This window comes from Pteropus alecto, unplaced genomic scaffold (genome assembly GCF_000325575.1).
Source record: "Pteropus alecto unplaced genomic scaffold, ASM32557v1 scaffold57, whole genome shotgun sequence".
Classification (NCBI taxonomy): Eukaryota; Metazoa; Chordata; class Mammalia; order Chiroptera; family Pteropodidae; genus Pteropus; species Pteropus alecto.
The window spans coordinates 7675598-7700810 of NW_006442508.1; the positions used below are offsets into that span (position 1 = coordinate 7675598).

General features: G+C 37.5%; 1 protein-coding gene across 1 annotated transcript in view; it reads left to right on the plus strand.

Annotated features, from left to right (window-relative positions):
* Positions 1 to 8358, plus strand: part of SPATA18 (spermatogenesis associated 18) — a 42350-nt gene extending 33992 nt beyond the window's left edge. Inside the window, exons 10-13 of the mRNA XM_025040274.1 lie at positions 1312 to 1435; positions 3290 to 3373; positions 5773 to 5818; positions 6107 to 8358. Of these exons, the coding sequence (XP_024896042.1) occupies positions 1312 to 1435; positions 3290 to 3373; positions 5773 to 5818; positions 6107 to 6114 (262 nt within the window). The 3' untranslated portion in view covers positions 6115 to 8358. The remainder of the gene's footprint in view (positions 1 to 1311; positions 1436 to 3289; positions 3374 to 5772; positions 5819 to 6106) is intronic.
* Positions 8359 to 25213: the final 16855 nt, after the last annotated feature.

A 25213-nucleotide genomic window follows, 5' to 3' on the forward strand; every position in this document is an offset into this window, starting at 1 on the left:
TGGTAGGAGGCTGCAGACCTGCTCTTGACTGCTGCTGTCTGCAGCCCCACTCTGGCCTCCAGGGTCCAGGTAAGGCACAAGGGAGTCAATAATCTGGCCTAGCCCAACTCCTTGGAATTAAGCTTTGGGGCAGGGGCAAGGCCAAAACTCACCTCCAGCTCTTCTAGTGCTAACTCAGCCTGCTGGGAAAGAAATCACTTTGTTTATCATTTATTTACTTACTTACTTACTTACTTACTTACTTATTTACTTGGGCAGCCTACCACACATTTAAAAGCAATTATTTAAATTCTCCTCCTCCTGGCCTCACGGCTTTAGGATTTTTCCATATGAATGTGGTTGAGACTTCCTGACAAATAGATTGGTTTCCTTGGCCTGTGCTCTGTGCTCTTCTGAGCATTCCTTTTTAAGAAAGTGTCCACATGGAATGTAGTCCCCTGGTATGAACTGACCAGTCTAGTGGGACCAACATGCTTTCCATTCTTATTCTCTATTAATTCAGCTAATTTGTAGTAGTTTTTCTTTTTTTTTTTCAGTCATATAACACTGTTCACTCGTTTTGAGTTCAACTGAAATCGTTATTATATTTCCACTTGTTCTGTGATTAAGCCATTTGTCACTTCTACCTGTGCAATTAAATGCTTTTTAGACTTAATTGCAGAACCGCATAGGTATCCACATTACATTGTATCTTATTAGAATCAGCTTATTGTTCCCACCGATTGAGCTGTTCTTTTTGGTACCATCATCTGTTTTTTTTTTCCTGGCACTCCACACTCCTCATCTTTGAACAATTTTTCTGTATTTCATGCAAATCATTGCTGAATATGTTGATTTATCACAGGATGGAGAGGGAGCACTTTGCACCTTTATTCACGTTCTCATTGACCTATTATTTACCCCTCTTTGGAGATGATAATTCAACTAGTTTCCAACCCTGCCCTACTTAAGTTAATCACTCACTTATACTTCTCTTATTTTGTCCACAAACATAGCATGAGAAATCTTTTAGGAAGCCTATGGGACTTACATGGTCTCTAGCATTTCCCTGGACTGCAACTCTTGTAATCCTGAGAAGAGAAGGACAAGATTAGTCTGACATGACTTATTCTTAGTGAGTCCATGCTGGGTCCTTGTTATCACTGGTTCCTTTTCTAAGAGCCCACAGCCATCTCTTTAATAACAGTATCAGGATCCATATTTATCTCGATCTAAGCATAATCAAAATGAAAATTGACACTGATGTCCCCTTGCCCAATTATGCTACATAATTGCTTAACTTCTCTTTCTCCTTTTGTGTGTTCAAAATAGGTACCGTCGCAGCTATGACTCCGATTACACTGCTCCCTTGGTCTTCTATCATGTATGGCCTGCTCTCATGGAGAATGACACTGTCATTATGAAAGGAGAAGCTGTCACCAAGAGAGGGGCTTTTGTACGGTGGCCTTGCATAGTGACAATTCATCCCAAGTGTTTGATTCACAAGTTCGAGAACATTTATAAACCCAGAGATTCTATAAAAGAAGTTCATAAAGAGTTGTTTGATAAGATTTCATACAAAGGAGAGGAAAGGGACTGGCTGGGAAAGAATACATTTTTTCTTTGATTTGTCTCTGATTCCTCTTAATATCCTGGCAGTGATTTCTTTGCCTATTGCTTTATTTATTTCTAAGATGGAATTAGTCATATTTGTCTCTTCCATCTTAGAAATATTATGCTATTATAAGCAGAAAGCCTTTAAAATCATCTTATTGGAGACCCGGTGTAACTCTAAGCATTTAAAAGTGATCGATTAACTTTCAGGAAACAGTTGCCAAAATTTTACTGACAATTCTCCATTTTGGGAAACGATGGATGTGCCTCATTTTTCTCTCCTTAGTATGATGTGTAGAGTGGGGAGGGTTGGAGAAAAAGAGGGCAGAGGAGGTGGGGAAGAGAGGAGATGATCAATTTTTACATTAGTTGTAAATGTTTGAACATGTTAAATAACTGGGCAGCCTTCAAAATAGAGTCTTAGATCTGCAAGTGTGTGAGCATGTGTGTTGCGATGGGGATTGAGTGTTGGCGTTGGTGGCCCCAGGTGCTTGGATATTCTGTACAGTGAACATTACGGAATTTTTACACTGCCATTCTGAGAAAGAATTAAGGAAATTCTGAAGCGAAGCTAGCTCCTCAGTCCACAGCAAAGCCTCCATCTGGGTGCTCTCAGTTCCTGTTCTCTTCCAACTGGAGAATAGGGATGTTCTTCATGGCAGCTTTTCTCCCACTTAGTGGAGAAAGGGAGTAGTGTCTTTTAAAAGAATTTAATACAATTAGCTACAGGGGGCTGTTTAAGTTGCAACAAAAAGGGTTGTTGCAACTTAAACAGACCCGCTGTAGCTAATTGTATCAATAAAATATTTTGTGCTATGAAAGTTGAGCCCATAGAAATTGGGTTGTGTTGATCTGACAACTACTCATGTTCTACAATGAATGAGCTCATAAAACATGCTGCTTGACCCTACAATAATTACCCTCTATTAAGAAACACTTATTGTAGATTGTCTGCAGTACAGTTTGGAAGAGAGAGGAAATAGCTACTAGTCTTATGTTCTACATCAAATAGCAATTGCCTTTTAATTTCCTTCTCTCCTATCAAACATATCACCAACATCTGCCCAAGCTTAAGCTCCTAAAACAAAATGAGAATACCCTAAAAGGAAGAACTTGGAAAAGGAAAGGGTTGAATGAAGGGATGTTTTAAAGAAGGCCTTACTAATGAAATCTCATTATAGTGGATATAATTTTCTTCTTCTTCATTAATTTAGTTAGAGAGTAGATAGGCAGCAGTGGTGATTCACTCAGTCACTCATTCATTAGTTCATTTTATTCAACAATAGTTATTTAGTCAGTAGTTATTTATGACCCAAAAACTGTATAGGTGCTGAGGATTCAGCAGTGAACAAAACAGACACGAATCCCTGCCCACAGGGAGCTTACATTCTCCAGCACTTGGAACCTTAATGTAATTTCTAACAACTTCTTCATTAAAACAAAATCCTATTAGCACCCATGAGTTATGTACCAAAGTTCACTGTGGGATTTTTTTTTTTTTTTTGAGAACTATTTCAAAGTTATTGTCAAATAATGGAATGGCTATAGGAAATGAAAGGAGCGTACCTCATGCTGATGACCAGTAAGGCACAAGTGTAATCGCATTAGCAAAACCTCCTGATCTGTGGGATAGGCCTATTGTTTTAAGTGATGTGAGTGTTCACAAACTGTTGACTATTTTTCTTTCTCTTTTTAGTGGAATTCGGTGCGATCTGTAAGTCGATGTCGAAGCAGGAGTTTAAGTCCCATCTACCCTCGTAGCCATATTGGTTTAAGCACGGTACATATCTAATTATTTTTACACAAAATCATCCTATAGTTAACATTTTTTCCTCCAACAGTTGCCTGTAAAAGAGGTGATTATATGTCTATCGATAGAAAGAGAATCTGTTGTAATCACCCCAGAATGATATACTCCGTTGAGCTGAAGAATTTATCATTCTAGAAAGAAGGAAGTAGAGGTAGTTTTTTTCTGACTTAGTTGAAAGACTAATAGACTTAACTTATTTCATAGTTTTATTTTTGTCTTTGAATGAAAATGGGGTATTAGGTATCAGTTAGTCTTCTGAATAGAGAATGGGACACCTTCCTTAGTCAAATGATCTCGGCACAGGTCCCTGCTTCCTCTGGAATTTACTGTATGATTTGGAGAAATTGCTCAAATGGTCTGGATTTCAATATTGTATAAAGGGCATTGCAGGCATTAATTTCCCTCCCAACTTCAAAGTAGGAAGAATAAGATTAGTCTCTTTGCATATTAGTTCTTTGGAGGATTACTAATATTCTGTCAAACACAAAATAATGGTGAAAACATCTCTGAAAACTAAAAATATTTTTCTGAATAATCATTGTTCATTTTCACAACAAATAATATTTAGTCAATGCCTTTTGAATACAGGGCTGAACCAAGACAAGTGAACACCAGATAGGCTAACAATATGCTGTTCCTTCCAATAAAAAATTTAAAAATATTTGTTCAACCTCGTTTTAGGGAGAGTGGTGGAGAAGGTGAGCCATGACTGGCAACACCCCACTTCTCTGACATTACCTGTAGCAATGCAGCTTTAGCCTAAAACTTCCAAAACCCCCTCAGCAAAAGCAAAAAACAAAAACAAAAACAAACTCCTGCAGTTAACAACACCCACCTTTCTTACTGAGTTTAGTGAGCATCTATTGGTACTCCAGCATGCTCCTTTATCAAATGTTTTTTTTTCCTGTATCTAGATGCTAGATTTTGCGGGGGTGGGGGGGTGAAGGGGAATGGGGATGGTGCGGGACACAAAAATGACTAAAATATGGTCTCTTCCCTGAATGGGTTTCAAAATAAGAAATTTAATATGATTTAAGCAAAGTAACTGAATGTGATATATTATACAGTCTACAAAAGAGGCACAAAGAGGCATAGAGGAGGTAGAAATTCCTTCTGGATTTGGCAGTGAGGGGGTTCATGCAGGAGTTGGATTTGATCTGGCAGAATTTCAATGAGCTGGGAAATTCGAGAGGAAAATCCAGATGAAGGAAATGGCCTGACAATGGAAAAAGCATGTATCTGACACAGCTTTTTTTTGCTCTTGGAGATTTTAATATAACTTAATTGTCCTTATTCATGAATAAGTATTAATACATAAAAATAAAATGGTAGTACATTTAGTGGACTGATAAAAAGGAAATCTTGAGTTTTATACTGGAAGAATCATAATTCTCATTTTAAGAGGAAGTGACATATCAGAAGAAAGAGTAATTTAGACATCCATTGTGCTTACAGCCATGGCAAATATTTCACCTGGATGCTCACTAGAAGGTTGTTAATGAGCATTGTCCCTCTGTAATAAACCCCTACACGTGTTTGAACCACCTCCTCTCTCTTTCCCACTTTGAGCCCAGGAAAAACAAATTAATTTAAACTTTAGATGAGAATAAAATATATTCTCAAAGGTGAAACTGCTGCCCAAATTGTCCCTTTCTACCACTGTCTCCTTATAAGACTGGCACACCTGCAAAATAAAATACGAATATTTTTCGTTAGTCTGGTTTTTTGGCTTATTTGAGGTCTCACATTCAAAACAGCTTCTGTCTTTGTTAGTGTCTATGTATCTAAAGTGTTTAAAAGCTCAGAGCAAGAATGATGCTTGTAGTCAGTTATTTCTCAGTTGCAACAGGTTTGTGGGTATAGGTGGTAGCTTTTGCTTAGTGAAAGTGAAGGTGAGATTTGAAAAATGACTTTTTTTTTCTGGCTGCCTAATGACCCTCCTGAATATGGCAGTATTTTGGACACATTAGAAAATTCATAGAAAGGATCTGACAGACAGTATTTGATCATTTTAGCTTTAATTAGATCATATAATTTTCTGGAAAGCTTTGAATGTGATATGACCACTCTGCATCCAATCTCAAAGTCTTTAGTAACCATTAAACAACAACAAAAGCAACACAAACTGGGCCACTGAGCCCAGCTTTTAATTAATAATGTAATTGAAATTAAATCGAGTGCTCATTTACTTCGGGAAGTAAAAAAGGAATTGCAATGCTAAGCTTTAGGTGGGGAAAAATTCTAGTTCTAAAGCGTCTCAGAGCAACATTTAGCTGGTTTTGTAAAAAAAAAAAAAACAAACATCAAAAGGATTCATTCACTGAGCTCCATCTGCTGTGTAATTCACATGACACTTTTATATTTTCTAGATATCTCGAAGCCGGAGCCCTTCTCCAATAAGATGTGGATTGCCAAGTAAGTGAGATGGTTTAGATGGAACAGTTTTCTGCTTTTTAATGCTCTTTTTAGTACTCAGCATTGTGCAGCAAAATGAATGTTTTGCCTCCTAGGGAACATCTTTTACCTCCACCTCACACCTTCCATTTCTGGGTGGATGCTACCTGACTGATGTAGAAGGAGCTTAGAATTGAGAGGTGTTTATTGATGTAAACCTAGATTAACTACCCTACTTTCATTTAGGTCCTCCCAAAAGAAATTCTGAGAAAATGACTATAATAATGAACTGTTTATTTTTCTTCCTAGGATTTTAAAACCACCAGACGTGTTCCTTTGCCACAGAACATCTGCAACAGCCAGCCTCCCCAGTGCCTCCATCTACCTGAGTGTCGCCTCAGACCTCACTTAAGATAATGTGAAAAGGCAATTCTGTGTATCACTCCACACAGAGAGTTAAATGTTTTGGCTTAGTGCATTTGTAACTTCAGATATATTGCATTTTATTTTATTTTATAGATACAGATTCCATTAATTTGATAAAAACGATTGCCTAGGTGTTTAGGATCATATTCATTTGAAGCAGAGTTTATTAGACAGGTTCAGGTTTTTCATGCTCAAGTACTAGGCCCTTTTATAGCAACTATATGAACAAAAATGGAAAACCTGTACCATTCTGAGTCCAAAAGACAAGAGGAGTCATTTTAGTTTATGAATTGATCATAATTATCATTGCTGGTATTAGCTTTAACTTGAAAATAATATTGGTGTTTTAATTTCCTTTTAAAGTTTGGAAGACGTCCCTAATCTCAGAGTGGGGAAAGCATAGTGGTAGCAGTGACTTCAGGCTAAAGTAGATGATGATGATGATGATTTAACACACTGTAGTTCATTGTCGTGCTTCTCTTTTTCTACATTGAGTACTCAGTTTGGTTTAGTTGAGTGCCGTGTGTCAAAGCTACTTACTTGAGAGAATTTTCTTGCTTTAGTCTAAATGCAAAGCAGTGATTTGGAGAGAAGCCAGCTTTGAGATAAATGTTGATTACCTTGTGTTTATCTCCTGGGAAGATTTCAGATGGTTTTAATGTACATGTTGAATATAAAAGCTACATGGGAAATGCTCTTTACCTATTCCACCTAGTTGTTTACAAATTCAGACATCCTAAGAGCTCTATCTGACTAAAATACTTAAATTCAAGGCCTAAAGCACCATTTATTGATTTTAAATTGAACATACATCCCTCGATTTCTTCCCTGTGAAGTACTGTTGAAAGTTCAAGATAATAACGGAATGTGGCTTTCTCAAGATAAGTAGTAGTTTTTCTGCTTATTTATTATTATATTTTTTTACTTTAAAGCCAGCCTTAAAACAAGCCTTGCCAAAGGGACTTTCTCTGGGAGCCTTTGAGAGAGAAACTCTAAATTGGCCACAGCTCCGTTTGTACCAGCTTAGTGCCATAACCGGCACCCGAGGCTTTGCAGGTGAAAAAATCCCAAACTTCTCTAAAGCATTTTGTCCCTTGTGATGGAAGATAAAGATGAGGGAGAGACCATCTCAGTCTCTGCCCCTTGGGTCAACGGGTCACTAACTTATTTTGAAGTGTGAAGGTCATTTTTCTCCCTCTGTGTATTTGTGTTGTCGCCACATTGAGGCAATGCAATGTGCTATAAGGAGAACTTGGTGTCCAGGTAGCTCCGTTTCTGATTTGGTCATCACCTTCATTTGCGGCCTTGAGCAAGTTACTTCACCTCTCTGAGCCTTAGTTTCATTGGAAAGTGAGGAGGTTGAATGAGCTTAGTGGTCCTCTCAGCCCTCGCAGACTCAGAGCTCCCTTTTAAAACGAATATTTTATTCTCACTATTCTGAAATGAAATTCGAAGTTAATATGATCTATGTTGCATATATACTTTGAAATGGTACAGTACTCTAATGTTAAGCAGAAAAAAAGCAGTTTTTAATAAAATAAAATGTAGTTCAGTTAAAAAGCTTCGGTCTAACCATCCTAGAAGATAAAATTAAGTCATCTTGTGCTTGCACCTGAATGTGGATCATGATGCAGATCAATGTGTGTTGTGTTGGCAACATCAGTGTTATCATTAGATATGATTTTCTGAAATGGCGAACAACTCTTGGTAGAATTTTGAACAAATATCTTACAGTTTTGCCTTGACTTTCATAGTAAGTGCATTCTTCTAAAATTTCACTAAGTTATGAGAATGCCTACATATCAGAATATTTTTTTAGGATTAGAATGCAGACGTGCATGCCCTGATTTGGAAAAGGGTCACCTGTAATTCAGTTTATTTTTTCTGTACTCTGGCCACTTGCCATTTTACAAGTCTCTAATTTGAATTGTAACCTCACAGGGAATGGTGAATAGTCTAGAATAATTTTTGGAAAGGAACCACAAAACCAAAGGAAATTGACCTCTACTCATTTCCTCTGGGCATGAACCTTAACCATAATGGCTTAACCTTAAAAGCTCTTAACTTCATAATCTGGGTAAATGTTATTTTCTGTATTTTTGGTTTAATATCTAATAATAAAATTGAGAAAAAGAGTGCTTCTGTATCTGTAGGTTCTTTGTCATGAAATGCTTTCCTTCCAGATTCCCAAGTTCAATGATGTCCTTCACCCATCTCCATTCTCTGAGGCCCAAACCAGGGCCAGGAATTCATTCAGTAAATGCAAACTGCACCCCTACTCTGGGGTTGACCTCGTGAGTGCTGCAATTTTGTGCTATTGCTTAATTTCTAGCTTTAGTTTATTTCACTCACAGTTCATTGTCATGTTCAAGACACTCTCTCTGAGTCGTGTTTTACCATTTCCACGGAGCTTTCACTTAATTATTTCAGTCACTCCCCACAACAAATCCAGATGTCTTCAGTGTTATAGGTAAGGAATCTGTTCATTCAATACACCATGCAGTCTTCTTCCAAGGCCTTTTATTTCAGAATAATATTCTGTCCTGTTTTCTTTTGGCCTATAGCATCAGTAATTTTGTTTTTCTTTCTTTCTTTCTTTCTTCCTTTCTTTCTTTCTTTCTTTCTTTCTTTCTTTCTTTCTTTCTTTCTTTCTTTCATTCATTCATTCATACACTCATGAATGCTTATTCAATGAGTACTTCCTGTGTGCCAGATATAGGATATACTCAAGGAAGATAGTGGTGGACAGGGTTCTGGCTCTTAGGGAGCTTAATGTCATGTTCAGTTGCATTCCTTGGTGATTTTCCTTGGTGATATGATGGACGAAAAAAATAGTGTCATTTAAAAGAGAGAACGTCACATATCAATTGAAGAGGTTAAATGCATTAATCGGGGGTGGGGTGGGGGGTGGAATACCTATGTATAAGAAAGTTATGCAAAGCAATAAGGGAAGTTGGTGAACTACACAAGAGAACGTAACTCAATGTAACTCATTTACGTCATCCACAGGCGAATTACTCAATCTTTGAACAAATACATATTAAACCTGTGATCCTAGGATTAACAATAAAATGAGTGTGGGAGGAGGAGCTCATAAGATTGATTCCTACACTTCCCGTACCACAGCTGTGTGCTCTACCTGCTGTATTCCTAAGTAAAGGGGTAATTTGCAGACCATTCTAATTTACTGTTAGGCACCCCACAAATCCTTCACTAGGCAGATCGTTGCCAATAGTGTTCTATGAATTTTGGGTTGAGTGGAAGATTTCTTAGTAGTATGACCTTGAATAGCATGTCTATAATTATGGGTGAAGTGTAATGGAGCTCTTAAGAAACTAGTATTACAAACAGCATTAGGTCATTGAAATGTGAGCCCAGGAACCATATGGGTGACATTCAGTATATGCCATTTAAATACCAGAGCAGTGAAGTTTGTTGGCCTTAGTATAATGAGTCAATAGGGGCCTTGATAATGAAGTGAGAACTAATTTTTTTATTTTAAAATAAAATGTGATAGGACAACTTCACACCTAAAAAACTGCCCACTGGGTGCCAGCATGAACATCATACTTTCCATAGTAATACTGGCAATTATACATCAACTAGGCAGTTAAGTCTATTTTTTTAATTGGGCGAACAACAAAAGAATTTGATAAAAAGGTATGTTATAACTTTATTTCAATATAAATTAAGCCACAATTTTAGTGATACAACCAAAATAATGTTTTGAAATGTGATGTGACATATGTTTTAGAAAAGATTTTCAGTCGTTGGGCGATTATCAGAAGATCTGGAGCATCATTTGATGAAGCAGACCCTTTTGCAATTTCTGGTGTTGGGATGCTGAGGATGGGACATTATGTTTTCTTCCTACTCCTGTCTTCTTAGACTGCGGTAAGTTTCAGAGTCAAGTCTTCAGGATAATAGACTTTAGGACTGGCCCAGCGCTGTGGGCGACAAGTTGAAGTGAGAATGGAAAAAGTGATTTGTTCATTCATCATTCATTCATTCAACAAGCATTTGCGGATGCTTGTTAAATGATGTTCTAGGAACTGCCTTAGGCCCTGTGGATGCAATAGGGAACAAGATTTTCAGTTGTGGAGAGAATGTGCTCAGTACTCCCGGGCAGAGTGTGCCTATGGGATGGGACTGCGATCTCTCTGAAAGATGGGACAATGACTGGTAATGACTTCTTGTTTTGGAGATAATCTTAAATTAATTTTGTTGATAGTGGGTCGAATCACTCTTCCTTGGCATGGTCACCTGGAAGCCCAGACTTAGCACCAAGTGATAACTCATTGAGGGAGGTTCTCCAGCTTAATGTAACTTATGGTGACAATGATGAGACTAAAAACAGGTACAGCTTAAATAATGGGCTAGAAATGGCCAGGAGGGCATAAAGGACTTTGTACTTACCCTTAGAAAGCAAACATTAATTAGAACAAGAGGAGACACATCGTCAAATTTTGAGAGTCTACTTTCCACAGAAGCAATTTTAAGAGATCTAGGAAGGCCTTCCCACTCACCCACACTTTCTTAGCAAATTCTTGACATTTCACTTTTAAAGGTTACTCAGACTTAAGACTTTGAAGAATGTTAGAATGCAAATAACTTGGAGTAGTAACCCCATTGTATGAATGAGGTTTTAGATTTTTCCCTGAAATCCATATGGATGGAGAGATGACAGACCATTAGGACCCTTAGTATGTGATTAGGGTTAGCAGGGCATGTAATGGAAAGATTTTTCACTCTGAATGGGATGGTCGAGGGCACAAAAACCAGGTTTCACCTATTCTACTGTTGTGTCTGGCATGAGCACAGACTTATTGGCCAGTGAGAGTTCTGTCTTTCCAAAAGGCAACTTCATTTTACAAAGAATTACTGTAGACTGGATGTTTGTGTCCCCCGCACATTCATATGTTGAAATCTAATCCCCAATGTGATGGCATTTGGAGGTGGGGTCTTTGGAAGGTGATTAGGTCGTGGCCCCAGAGGGCTCCCTTTCCCCTTCTGCCATGTGAGGACACAGCAAGAAAATGGTCATCTATGAACCAGGAAGCAGGCTCTCACCAAACACTGAATCTGCTAGTGCCTTATCTTGGACTTCCCAGCTCCAGAACTCTAAGAAATAAATGTTTCTTGTTTAAGTAACCCACTCTATGGCATTTTTGTTATAGCAGCCTGAACAGACTAAGACAGTGGTTATCTTTGACCCAAGACCAATTCGTATCCATACTACATCCTATTGCTTGTGACACCTCTTTGTCGCAAATCACTAGCCTTTATTTGATGTGACTGACTTCTGACTCTTGGTTTGATTTGAAATTGCCTAACTAAAAAGAAAAGGAGGAGGGGGAATAAAAAAACTTTCATGTTTTCTTTGACTGGAAAATAAATTTCTTCTGGATGTCGTAAGAGTGATGGCATGATTTAATACACATACTTTATATTGATAATTTGACAGAAAGCTTAAGATGACCTTATGTGTCCCAGAATATGCTCTGTAGAACACTAATAACACTAATGTATTAAAAAACGTTTCGTGTTCCTTTCTAACTGTATTACACCCTGGATAGAAAAAGTCTTCCTCGTGGTAGTTATATGTCGTTTCAAACATGAATAAACTTTTTGCTTTCATGATTAAAAAAAAAATAACTAGTACTTAATCCAAAATTTACTATGTAGCAGATGTTATGCTAATCACTTTACATTATTAAACCCATTTTACAGATGGAGAGGCTAAGGCTCAAGGTCATTATTAAGTAACTCACTCCAGATAGTGAAGCTAAATGTTGGAGTAAAAGTTCAAATCCAGGTTTTCTTATGTTGAGCCCACCCTCTCTTTTCACTGATTCTATGGGATTTTAATAAGATGAGAAGTGATAAAACATATCCTGTGGCTATATAAGTTTGGAAAATGATGAATTAAAAAGTGAGTTGAACAAATCTCTGCGGGACTTTGCAGGGCCCCCTTGCTCTTCCTGGGCAACTTCAAGGAGCATGCCATGAGCGTGTCATGTGCAGCGCCCTCCATATTTATTCCACTGCGTAACCTTTTTTTTATGCAGCTCTTATAGAGGTACTGTTCTAGAAGACCCATTTCAGGAAATATTTCATTAGGACCTATTTCTTTATGTTTTAGAATGATAGATGCTGCTGACCATTGGGAGTTAGGTTTTATCAGCTTTCACAACAAAGGAAGAATCCTGACTCTATCACCTAATAAGACTTTTCAGCCAATAAATTAGTTAATAAATAAGAGGCCCCAAATGGAAATCTCTTATTTATCCCTGTTCTTTATACTTTTGCTTATCTCTTCCTTTTGTCTTATTTTCTTCACCCTTCTATCAATTGTATTATGAAATAAAATTCCCTTAAGCCCAATATTCATGTCAGTGTTGTTTTTCCTGCATTTGTATTTTCCCTTAAATCCTTTACCATGTTATTCCTTTGCATCTTCTGTTTTCTGTCTAGTTCTCTTCTGCTTTCTTTTTCAGGGTTTCCGCTTTCCTAGTCGATCTCTCTAATGCACATCTATTTACACTTCTTAAAAATAGGCACCTAAATAATGTGATTATGAATCAGTGAAAGAGACAAATGGATATCATTGAAAACTAGAACACACCGAATAGCATTCCATATAAAGATGCATCTATATCCTGATTCATACAATGCATGGATTTTATGAAATTTCAAATGATTATTTTCTAAATTTTTGAATATTTGGTTTATTAAAAATAACAATCAATTCTTAAATTATACTTAAACTTCCAATAAGTTTGAGCTATGCTTTTATTTACATCTTATGTCACTTCAATATACATGTTGACTAGTATTTCCCAAATTTGTTTGGTGATGAAATCACTTGGCATGCTTATAAGAGATGGATTCTTGGACTCCACTCCAAGCATGCTGAATCAGGATCTCCAGAGGCATCTGTTAACATCAGCAGAGAAGTTTGTAAAACACTAGTCTTGATCTGGCTTTAATGACCCACAAGCAAAATATTGCATAAGTAATTTATTGCATATGTTATACTAACCTTAACTTTCTAAAAGGAAAACGCTATATTAATTTAAAAGCCTCTGGGAATATTAAATTATTTGCTTCACTCCAGTAATAGGTAAATTACTGAAGTTTAGTATATGTATTTTTTATCTGCATACATACATATAAAATATGGCCAATTTTGGGCTAGACAATTGAATTTTCAATAAAAGAGAAGGACGAAAATAATTATTTTTCTTTCCTACATTTTAAAACTTTCCACTTGTGTTTCATATTTGGACAGCTTCTTTGTTGAGCTTTCAGAATATATATTTCTTACTAAACTCATAAGTGATTCCTTTCCATTCTGTGTTAACTGTATGTGACTGGGAATTAGAGTCATGGTTAGAATCATGACTAATGAATCCCCATTGGCCATAGTTTGCCTTGTCGTGGTTGTCTGCCAAATGGAGCTAGTCACCTGGACAATTCAGAGTTAGGAGCATCTTTATTAATATTCATATGAGTCTCTAGAGAAGCATCTAAAATAGGGTGAAACTGACATCCAACTATTAGACCTCACAGGTGGCCTACCTCAACTGGAATTTTCCCAAACATTGAATAGAGGAGAGAGATTTGTCTTTTTCTATTTACTTTTCAAAGACCAAATGTCCCAAAGAGAAGATTGGAAACATATCTGTTTCAATTTTCATTCATGAAAACTGAAGCATTTTTTTCTTCTTCTCTTTTTAGAGCCTAATAGAATTTCTCATCATTACAGTGTCTAGGTTGAAAAGCAGATTCTGTAAAGTTCCAAGAAAGAAATATTGATTCAGAGGGCCAAGTGTAACCCCAGTTTGAATATGCCAGGATTTGAAACACATGAGCTAATAGTTCTAACAGATATTTTTGTGGAAAAGATTGACTTTTTTCTTAATCTTTTCCTTGTCTGAATTCAGCTTTTCTTCATTGAATAGCCAGAGGTGACAATGTAAGACAAAACAACATTAATTATTGGAAACCAAAGTTATAAAATTTCTTGCATGACCTCTCTATTCCTAATCAAGCTGATCTACAATCAGAGGGAATTCTAGAATCATAAATCAATTTAAATTTTTGGTGCTATTTTGGGTCTCTATTCATTTAGACCTAGAGTTTTTCTGGGAAATGTATGGATTTAGCCACGAGATGGCAATGTTGCTTAAGAAATAAGAGGATACTACTAGCTGCAACAAGCCTCAAACTGGAAAATAAATATCAAATCTTCAGATAAAATCTGTAACTTAGTTTTACTGCTTTCTATAAATTTGGAAAATAACTTAAATTGATGGAGGACGGCCAGGTATAAAATAGAAAGAGTATGGTAGAAAATGTGAAGTGTCAAATAACTATATTATTATAACTAATAAAGAATTTATGCATTTGATCGTCAAGGCCCAGAAAGCAATTTCTCTGCTAGAACAAATGTTTTTGTTTGTGTGTGTGTTAATTTTTAAAGTCCCTTATGCAACCTCACACCATCACCTTGTTAAGAGTTCTTATTGAGACATAATTCAGTTTGTAATAAATGTTTTGAACATAACTCTTTGTTTTTAAGCATAGAAGAGGAACAATTGATAGTTTCTTTAATGATCCTCTAAGATTTCCAAGATTTTTCAAATTGCTAGCGTTTCACGTGGCCCAAACTCCCCAGGTCCTGGGCAGAGGGCTTAATTTCAGAAATCCTTAGAGTTATTTCAAACAAACATTTTCGTTTTCACCTGGAAGCTAAAATAATACTGCTAAGAAACTCTCTAAAAAATTGCAGGGAATCACCAGAAAATATTCCTAGAGTGTTTGAAAAAGACACAATTCTGTATGAAAGGAAGAAAAAAAATATATAGCATTAATAAAAAATGATGTTCTTCCTTTAAAAAAAATCTACAAGAAACAAATGTTTCCTAACCAAAATGTAGATTTCCATTTTGGCTTCTTTAGGCCTGCTTTGGGTTTCTTTTTTCTATTTTATTTTTTAACAAGATAATTTTTCAGAGAACATTGATCTCAAAATTTATGTGTTTACAGTCAGTGAATTGATAAGTTAAATATGCCTCCTGTCAATGACCACATACCTAAGTTTAAATAGTAGTCTCCAAGCAAAATTTTATGAAGAACTTTCTATTCTTCCTTCTCTCACTGAGGCTTCACCCCAGCTCTTAGGTTCTGTACCATCTTGAGTCAGAGTTGAGAAAGGAGTTCAATCCCCAACTTTTCTGGATCCCTCAGAGATATACCAGTTCTAGGATGCTGTCGCCAGATGGCCGAAGGCAAAGAAACTTCTTTGGTGGGCGCTTATTGTTAATAACAAGGGAGCTGTTAGTTGATACCTGAAGCCCTCAGCAGCCTCAGGCTATAGTGGTGCCCTGAGCCTCTACCTATTGCATTTAATTTTAACAACTAGCCACTGTGCATGGTATCAGGAATACAGAAGTCACCTGGATAAGGTCTCTCTTAGAATAGCATAATAGAACCTTTGCCTTAGAGCCAATCCAGGAAGCAAAAAGGAAAAGTTCAAATGTTAAAAATGTAAGGACAGGCATGAGGATGAAATAAGTTGAAAGAGGTCTGTTGTCAAAGAGATCTTTGCTAGTTTTGCTGGAGCTATGTCTCACTATTGAGATGAGAGGTAAAAATGGGATGTCCACTTTCAGTTGTGTAGATTTTGCTTTTCACAGCACCTGAGAATGCCTCCCATTTTGATCACTGTTACTCAAAAGTGCCAGTCTACAAGGAGCGGAGACCTGAATGTAATTCAATGTGTGGCTGCCTTCATTGAGCAAATCTTGCTTTGAAAAAAAAAAAAAAAGGATTCACTGAACAGTATGCTTTGGTACATAGCTGATTTAAATTCTGCTGCAAGCTCCTTATTTAATGGTGAACCTATATAACCAACAGCTTGTAAGTAGCACTGAGTAGCACTGATTAGATTATGATGAGGTCAGTGTCCCCTAAAGTTGTGCTTTGCCCAGCAGTATGCGATGGACCTTGGTAAGAGAAGGAGGCTTTAGTATCGGTTTAATGGCATCTTCGAAGTTCTTGGGAAGCCTCCTATAAGAAGAGATTATCAGAACCCTTTTGGCTATCCCCCGGATGAGGGAATATAAACCATATTCTTCAAACAAGGCTTCTGCCTTTCTTCTGAGATTCTTTAGGAAGAGAAGTATGGACCAGAATTTGGACTAGGGTGAAGCAAGTAATACAGTTGCATTGGGTACAAAATAGTAATAATATTTGAATGCAGTATTCTTTTTTTAAAAAAAAAATCAAAGTTAATGAAAAAAAATCCATGATGAACAAAGTGTCAGAATTTTAAATAAAGACAAGGTGATACTGATAACATTCTCCTGGATTCTGAATGCATGCTCTGAATTGTCTGCAAACTAGCTCTATATGGCTAGTACCACTGGGCTCTGATGAGAGAGTAACTTTGTGATCTGTATCTTTTCAGTAAATCAGATTGGAAACAAAACAAAACCTGTGGTAGCAAGTTTCTGGTATGAGATGAAATTGCATTTATCGGCAATTTTTCTCTGAAGCCACAAAAATGAAAAGTGCTAGATCTAAGAAATAATGAGAACTTGCCCAATTTCAGCTTCCGTTCACATGAAGTGTTACATGGATCTAATCAATACACTTCTTTTTTAAAACTAGGCACGTTTCAGGTCAATATGGACTATGACACGGAATTGCCGGGACGTTAGTCCCAGGGGACCTAAAAGGCATTTCTAATCAAGGGCACAGTGAATAAAAGTTTAAAAAGACCCAACAACACAGGAACTGTTTCATTTCAGCGAAACGTCGTCTCTAACACTCACACTGAAAGAACATCTTGTGTCAGTAAGATAGACATTTCCTTAGGAAAGTCCAAGATAATGGGGTTTTGTTAATTACTGAATGAGATTCCACTGTGCATTCTTTGATGGAGCTTTCTGAAAAATGTGTCTTGTTTGGCTTTAGTCTTTGTGTACTGGAGAGCTGCCTTAGGAGGAGTTAACCTAATAATTGCAGGACGGTGTAGTATACAGTAGCACTTGAGTGATCTCAGTTTGGAAGAACAATGAGAACATTATAAAGCAACTTTAGAAAGACATTCCATTTGGAGATAATCCTGATGTCCCACTAAGCCTCCTCTCTTGGTACACCCCCTTTCCAAAAGCAGTAAATATATTTAAATGAAGTTTTTCATTTCTAAATATTCTTAATCGTGATAGAATTTTGAAAAAATAAACTATATATTTCCTTCTTTCCATGAGCCTGCAGATCTGTGTAAATTTGTAACTTAGAAGACCAAGAGCGATGCTCTGTTCTGATTTTTTTTTTCATTTTTTTAATTAAATTTGTTGGGGCGACATTGGTTGATAAAATTATGTAGATCTCAACTGTACAATTCAATAATATATCATCTGTATATTGCATTGTATGTTCACCATCCAAAGTCAAATATTCCATCACTATATATTTGACCCCCTTTACTCTTACTTACCTCCCTATCCCACCCCCCCTTCTCTCCGCTAACCACTAAACTGTTGTCTGTCTATGAGTTTTCGTTTGTCTTGTTTGTTTGTTGCTTTCAGTTTCATACTCCACATGAGTGAAATCATATGGCTCTCAACTTTTTCTGACTTATTTTACTTAGAATGGTTATCTCAAGATCCATCCATGTTGTTGCAAATGACAACATTTCATCCTTTCTTATAGCTGAGTAATATTCCATAGTATATATGTACCACATCTTCTTTCTCCAATCATCTATCAAAGGTTGCTTTGGTTGTTACCATGTCTTGGCCACTATAAATAATGTTGCAATGAACATCAAGGTGCATATGTCTTTACGGATAAATGTTTTCAAATTTTTTGATAGATAACCAAAAGAGGAATTGCTGGGTCATATGGTAATTGTATTCTTAATTTTTTGAGGAACCTCCATACTGTTTTCCATAGTGGCTGTACCAATTTACATTCCCACCAGCATGTATGAGAATTCTGTTTTCTCCACAACCTCTCCAATACTTGTTATTACTTGTCTTAATGATAATCATTCTTACAGGTGTGAGGTGATATTTCATTGTGGTTTTGATTTGCATTTTCCTAATAACTAGTGAGGTTGATCATCTTTTCATGTCTCTTGGCCATTCGTATGTCTTCTTGGGAGAAGTATTCATTCAGATCCTCTGCCCATTATTTAATTGGATTGGGGTTTGTTGTTGTTGTTGAGTTGTATGAGTTCTTTATATATTTTAGACATTAACCTCTTATTGGAGGTGTTGTTTGCAAATATCTTCTCTCATTCAGAAGGTTGCTGCTTTGTTTTGTTGATGGTTTCTTTTGCTGTGCAGAAACTCTTCAGTTTGATGTAGTCCCTTTCATTTATTTTTGCTTTTAATTCCCTTGCCTTTGAGGTCAAATTCATAAAATCTCTCTAAAACAAAGGTCCATGAGTTTAGTACCTCTGTTTTCTTCTATGCAACTTATTGTTTCATGTCTTATATTTAGATCTTTGTCACATTTTGTGTTAATTTTGGTGTATGGTGACAGACAGCAGTCTAGTTTCATTCTTTTGCACGTGGCTTTCCAATTTTCTCAGCACCGTATATTGAAGCAGCTTTCCTTTTTCCATTCTATGTTTTTGGCTCCTTTGTCAAAAATTATTTGCCTGTATATATGTTTGTTTATTTCTGAGCTCTCAGTTCTGTTCCGTTGGTCTGTGTGTCTGTTTTTCTGCTATGCTGTTTTGATTATTGTCACTTTGTAGTATAATTTGAAGTCAGGCAGTGTGTAAAGTTGGAAAAAGAGGACCAGTACCAATCCTGGGCTACCACTAGTCAAACTTAATATGAACTAGGGTATCAGCAAAGCAAGGTCACTTCCACAATAAACCAATTTAGAGTCTGTTTTTTTCTAAGTACTATAATTAGCTTTAGGAAAAATCAGAATTTGTTGGACTTCCTTAAGATTGTAGTTTAGACTTTAAAAAAAATATAAATGTATGTCTACTATAATTTCTTCAAGGCTCATGGTCTTTGAAGGCGAAATAACATGCACAGGGGAAAAATACGAGCCACTCTGTCGATCAAGGCCTTTAGAGAAACGGTCAGCCTGCACAGTCTCCCAGCATCCTGTGCGCCTCTCCCTTCAGGATTCCCATGGATGAGGAGCCTGCTCGTTCCTATCAGAAACTCCACTGGTAAAGAGATCCTTATGGTCTTGAGAACTCCCTTTCTTCCTGATCCTTATCACCCACTTGCAGTGATAATCCTGGATGACATCGGAAGCCCTCTGCACAGCACCTTCCGCAATGTCCTAACTTCAGTGCCAGCCACAACTCCACATCTGTCTGATGAGAGAATTCTAGCCACAGAGGCAGCTTTGCACACGGTGCCTCAGAGCGATGAGGAAGCCACAGCGAAGACTGTGGAAGTAGGAAACAGTCTGGTGCTGTTTCCCCAAACAGAACACGCTTCCTGGTTGTACTGAAAGAAGCGAGCTGGGTTATCTACTTCATCACTTTTCCCCTGGCTAATCTTTGAAGGCAATGGATTGCTGATTTGTGCAAAACACTAAAGTTAATGGGGAGGTTGGGAGGTACAACTGACCCGAAGACTCTGCTTTTTCGCTGGGCAGGACAATATGTTAGTCAGGGAAATCCCATTGCAGAGTGGACAGGTTGCCAGGTCAAACCTGGTTCTCCTATGGGCTGCGGTGGAAACACATCACCGTTTCTTTAGAAAGAATATTTTTGCAAAGTAGTAGATAAGAATTGTGCATAAGAGAAGGGACTGAATAGCACATTGTTTTAACTGGAAAGGAAGCAGACATCTTAAAAAACAGGAGCACATTGCTGCAATACTCTCATTCTATTTTAAATATTCTACACCATTATAATAAAAAAGCAAAACATTTATGAAGTCAGGGAACTTTATCTCCAAATCCTTTCTCCTACAGTGTAAAGAACTCCTGAGCAGTTAGGACAAAATCCATGCATTGATTCCTTCTGTAATGAGACCTCGGTGCCGAGACTCTCTCCAGGCTATGTCTGTAGAAGCAATGGATGTAATTTCTGGTCTGGTCTGGCCTGGAGCTTTGATGACAGGAAGAGAAGCTCCCTTTCCTCTTTGTATGGCCAGTTCTTGCAGCAAATGGAAATATTTCCTAGGAGAAGTGTTTTGTCTCACCCTAACGGAATTCAAAAGCTAAAGGCATTATCTCTTCCTCTCTGCAGATGCAAAAGCTTAGTAAAATGCGAATGGCCTCAGCTCCACCACTCCTTTTCTATGAAAATATGTATGACAGCCAAGAGTCTCCATACTCATTGTGTTAGGGGGACTTTGGAGAACATTTGTCTCAATGATGTGTTATTTTAATACTAAGTTCACTAAATCCCTTGCCTGGCTGTGCTCACTTTTAATAATTAAAATCTCAATTAACTCAAATACATAAACACAGGGAATGTGCAAGCTTGTGTTTCATTTGGAGACCAACTTCAATGAATGGCAGACAGTTTATGGGCCCTTACTTTCTTTAGCCGAGCCCGCAGGGGCTTATTATCCAGCCTCCACCTCTCTGACTGCCATATGCTTTCCTCACTGCAACTTTAATCAAGACCAGACTTAGCTTGATGTGAAATGAGATCTGAAGGCCCTGAGAAGTCATCCTCATGAAACTTGAGCAGCTGGAGCCCACAGACTGAGAGAATCTGATTTAGAAACATTGGTTCATTTTAAAGGGAACACAGCTTTGGACCCTGGACAAGTTGCATGAGATCTTGGGGCTTCCTGTGAACCTGGCTATATAATTAGTTTAGGAATTGAGAAATAAATTTTTGAATCATCAGATGGTTTGGTCTGTAGTCGGTTTCAAAGGGTTTATGTACGGTTTTCCAGTAAATTAGCAAGGAAGAACAATGAACATTGTTATAAGTTCTGCACGTGAGTTTTTTCAAAGCTCAATTTTAATTAAATAAGATCAACAGAGCTATAGTGAGGCCTTGTGGGAGTTGGGAAAGCTATAAATAAATTGTTGGCATAAAATGAAATGAGAAACGGGGTCTGGAGCTTTACCGGGCTTTCGTGGATGCTTGAGGAGAGCACTGAGATAGAGGGCAGCTGGGTTGTTTTCCCCAGGCCTCGGTGTGTAGGACCTTCTCCATCCGAAGACTTACCCTTTGGTTAGAGTGAGAAGCCCCAGTATGTCTAGAGAGCAAGGTCCATGATGTGTCTATTGTCCTAGCAAAGCTGTTTTTCCAGGCTTGGCGGCAAAACTGGAGCCTTTCACACTCATTTACTCAGTGGAATGAACTAGTTGGAGAAATTGGACCCTTCTCTCCAGTTCTGCCACTTCCTAGTTGATGGCCCACATCCTTTATCTTTCGGTATCTGTGCGACGGAGGTAGTAATGTCTCCAGACCTATCTCAAGTGGGACTCGCATGGGACAGCAATTACAGGAGGAAGCAGGATGTTGTGACTTTTAGATTATTAAAGAGTTTGGCAGCTCTGGTGGAGTCACAAATGGCCTCCCCCTGATCCAATATACAAAGAAAGCTTCTGTATTTATATATAACTGATCAGCTGTCTCAATAACTCCTTTCATTCTCATTTCCTTTGGGAAATGGGAAGGGGAAGTAGGAACAAGTGAGTTCAATTTAAAACTTGGTGTGATTTCATGATTTAAAGTTATTCATATTTAATCCAGTGTCCTGGGGAATAACTTCTTAGTGCTTCAGATTTCTTTCTTCTTTCTCCTACTGTTTCGCAAGTGGTGCCCAAGTGAGTGGTGGATGGGCTTCCCCAATCTCATGGTCTTGCAGGAAAGGGGTCTTGTGATCTTGTGTTGGACTTTTAGTGTGCAGAACTGTGTCCCTGAGGTATAGCTGGCCTGGTCCTGTCCTTAAATGTTCTGCTGACGTCTCTGTAGTTGTTTGTGGATTCCACATGTGTGGTCAGGTCAGGGTCGGAGGTCCTTCTCTGCCTTCTCCTAAAAGAGGAGTCTCTGCTATGGGTCCATCCAGTTCCTGGTCCAGGCTGACTAGCCTTCAGTAGAGGCCATGAGTAGACTTGTTTCTCCGAAGGTGCGGACCATGCATGCCGGATGGTTTCAACAAAGTAGTCATGAAACACAATAAACTAGGGGGGCTCAGGAGGACACACTGAATCCTTTCTCTGCCTGAACGTTCCACTCTGTTTGTTGTCTTCCTGGCACTATAAGTACAGGGTTACCTTGAACAGTGGTCCCTAGCTAATCCCAAACAGCCTACAGGCAAGAGTTCTTTCTAATTTAGCCATTGTACCTTCTACTCAACCAGGAGTAGGGAGATGGAGCACATTTCTCACCTTCTGTCTCTCCAGCCACTGTCTCACCTGCCTCACCTCAAAATCCTTCCAGGCGAACAGAGCAGGCTTTCTTTTACTTGCCTTGGGCTTTACTTACTATTTGGGCTTTCTTGAGTCAAACTCCTTTTGTGGATTTTACCTGCAGTCTTCTCCTCTCTGCTTTTCTAAGATACTCTTTTACCAAATCATTTTCCATTTTTTTTCTGGATTAGCTAAAAAATAAATATAACAGACATTAAGCTTTTTATGGAAATACACAAGAAATGTCTGATAGTAGTTACCTTTGAGGAAAACAATAGGGGTGAGAATTTTTATTTTTATTTTATGTACTCTGGGCTGTTTGAATTTCCAAATCACATGAAATATTATTTTTACTCTTTCTGAAGTATCAATTGGGGTTGAATAAAATTTTCTTGAGATAATTTAAAAGTGTAATATTTAATATTAGAATGTTTATCTCTGGAGAAATACTATACACAAAAGAAATTTTACTATAGTATAAACTGTATGTTGATAAAATTTGATATAGACTATAATGTAGGAATAAATGAAATCTTCCTTGTAAATTTTAAATAAAAAAGAATTAATACTAATTAAACAGTTTCAGTAAAATTAAAATGGGGGGAATGGAAGCTTTGAACCGTATCAAATATAAAATTAATCAAAGAATTAAAGAGGTGTGGTTAGATTGAAGTTTGCCTTACATATTCACTTTCCCAACTTTCTCAGTGGAACCCCGAGCAAGGTGCCTTGCTGAGAAACTACGTTTCCCAGTTTTCCTTGCTATAAGCATGTGTTTGTGATGTGGCCAATGATGTGGGTAGGATTTCTGAAAAGACTTATTAAGAAGAGGAAACAAACCTTTCATCTTCCTTCCTTTTTCCTCCTGTCAGAGCTAGGTTTCCAGCAGCCTTCAGACCAGAACAGGACCTTAAAGGTGGAGGCCACAGACTGAGGAGGAAGGAGCAGGGTGATGGGAGAGGCATGAATCCTGATGACTTCATGGAATCACAGTATCATTCCTGGAGGGCCTATGCTCAGACTTCTTTTACATGAGAGAATAACTCTTTTGTGATCAATATATTATTTTTTGGGGGGGGGTGGGGGGTCTTAGTTTATTCATAGCTAAATATAATTCCTAACTGGTATAGCGGCTTAATTAAGTTTGCCTGAAAAAGGGTATATGAAATTCACCAATTTTCATATCAATAACTAAAATGTATAGTAAAATAGTCTTTAGTGTTAAGAGCTTGAGATAAAAATTCTCAACAGGTCAAAATGACGAAATGTCCTGTACTCTGAAGACATACTTTTAAAAGTAAAAATCTCAGTGCAAGTAAAGGATTTAGTTATTCATACCTCATCTAGAAATTTCAAGTTCTGTTTTCTTTTAAACAACCACTTATGCAAATCTTGAATTACAAACTTCTCTAATAGCAAAGGCTGCTGGGAAAACACGCACATCATGGCCTACACATTCATTCTGTCTGGACACTCTGTCCCCTCACTAAGGTTAAATACCTGTGGTTTGCATTTGCCTGGGGCAGGGCAAATGAAACCAGATGGGAAATGTTAATGGGAAATTCTTGATTAAATACAGTGGTTGTATAACTTGGGTATCATCTGGGTTCTCCTGGACCCTTATGATCTAGATACAAGTGGCCTGGGACCCCAAATAAAGACCTCAAATAAAGTTTAAGTTATTCGAGATTCTGAAATTTATTGTTACCTCTAGCTCTGATTGCCTGTGTCGTCTGAAGTTTTGTTTTGTACTCCATATCTTAGTGCTGTTTCTATTTTAACTTTCATATTAATCTAAACTTAGAATATTCTTGATCTTTCTCCTCAAAATACTTGTAAATACACAGCTGTGGACTGCAGAAGAACTTTTAGTAAAGGTCCGTGGATTAGTATGGGGGAACTTCACACCACCAAACTGAATAGTAATCAATGTAAAGTTATATATTAAATAGTTTTCTTCTTTTTTTTAACATTATTGAGGTATAATTGATCTATGAAAATTGCTCATATTTCACATATACATCTTGATTAATTTGGACATACACATACACCCATTATATCAACACCACAACCAAAGTATTAAACATATCAGCCATTTCTTAAAAAATTTCCTTGTGTCCTCGTGTGTGAGTGTGTGTGTGGTGGGGGGGTGTTTGGTAAGAATACATAACATGAAATCTATTCTACTACCATTTTTTAAAGTGTACAATACCATTTTATTAACTAAGGGTACAATGTTGTAAGCAGATCTCTAGAACTTATTCATCTTTCATAACAGAAACTTTATACCCATTGAAAACAAATCTCCATTTCCCCCTCCTCACTCCTTTACAACCACCATTCTGTTCCCTGTTTCTGAGTCTGACTAATTTTAGATACCTCATAAGTAGTATCTTGTAGTATTTGTCCTTTTGTAACTGGCTCATTTCACATAGCATAATGTCCTCTAAGGTCATCCACGTTGTCACAAATGGTGGGATTTCCTCCCTACTACACACACGCACAACACAGCCTCCCTCATTATCAATATCACTTACTAGAATGGTACATTTTTTACCAAGGATAAAGCTACAATGACATATCATAAACACTTAAAGTCCATAGTTTACCTGAAGA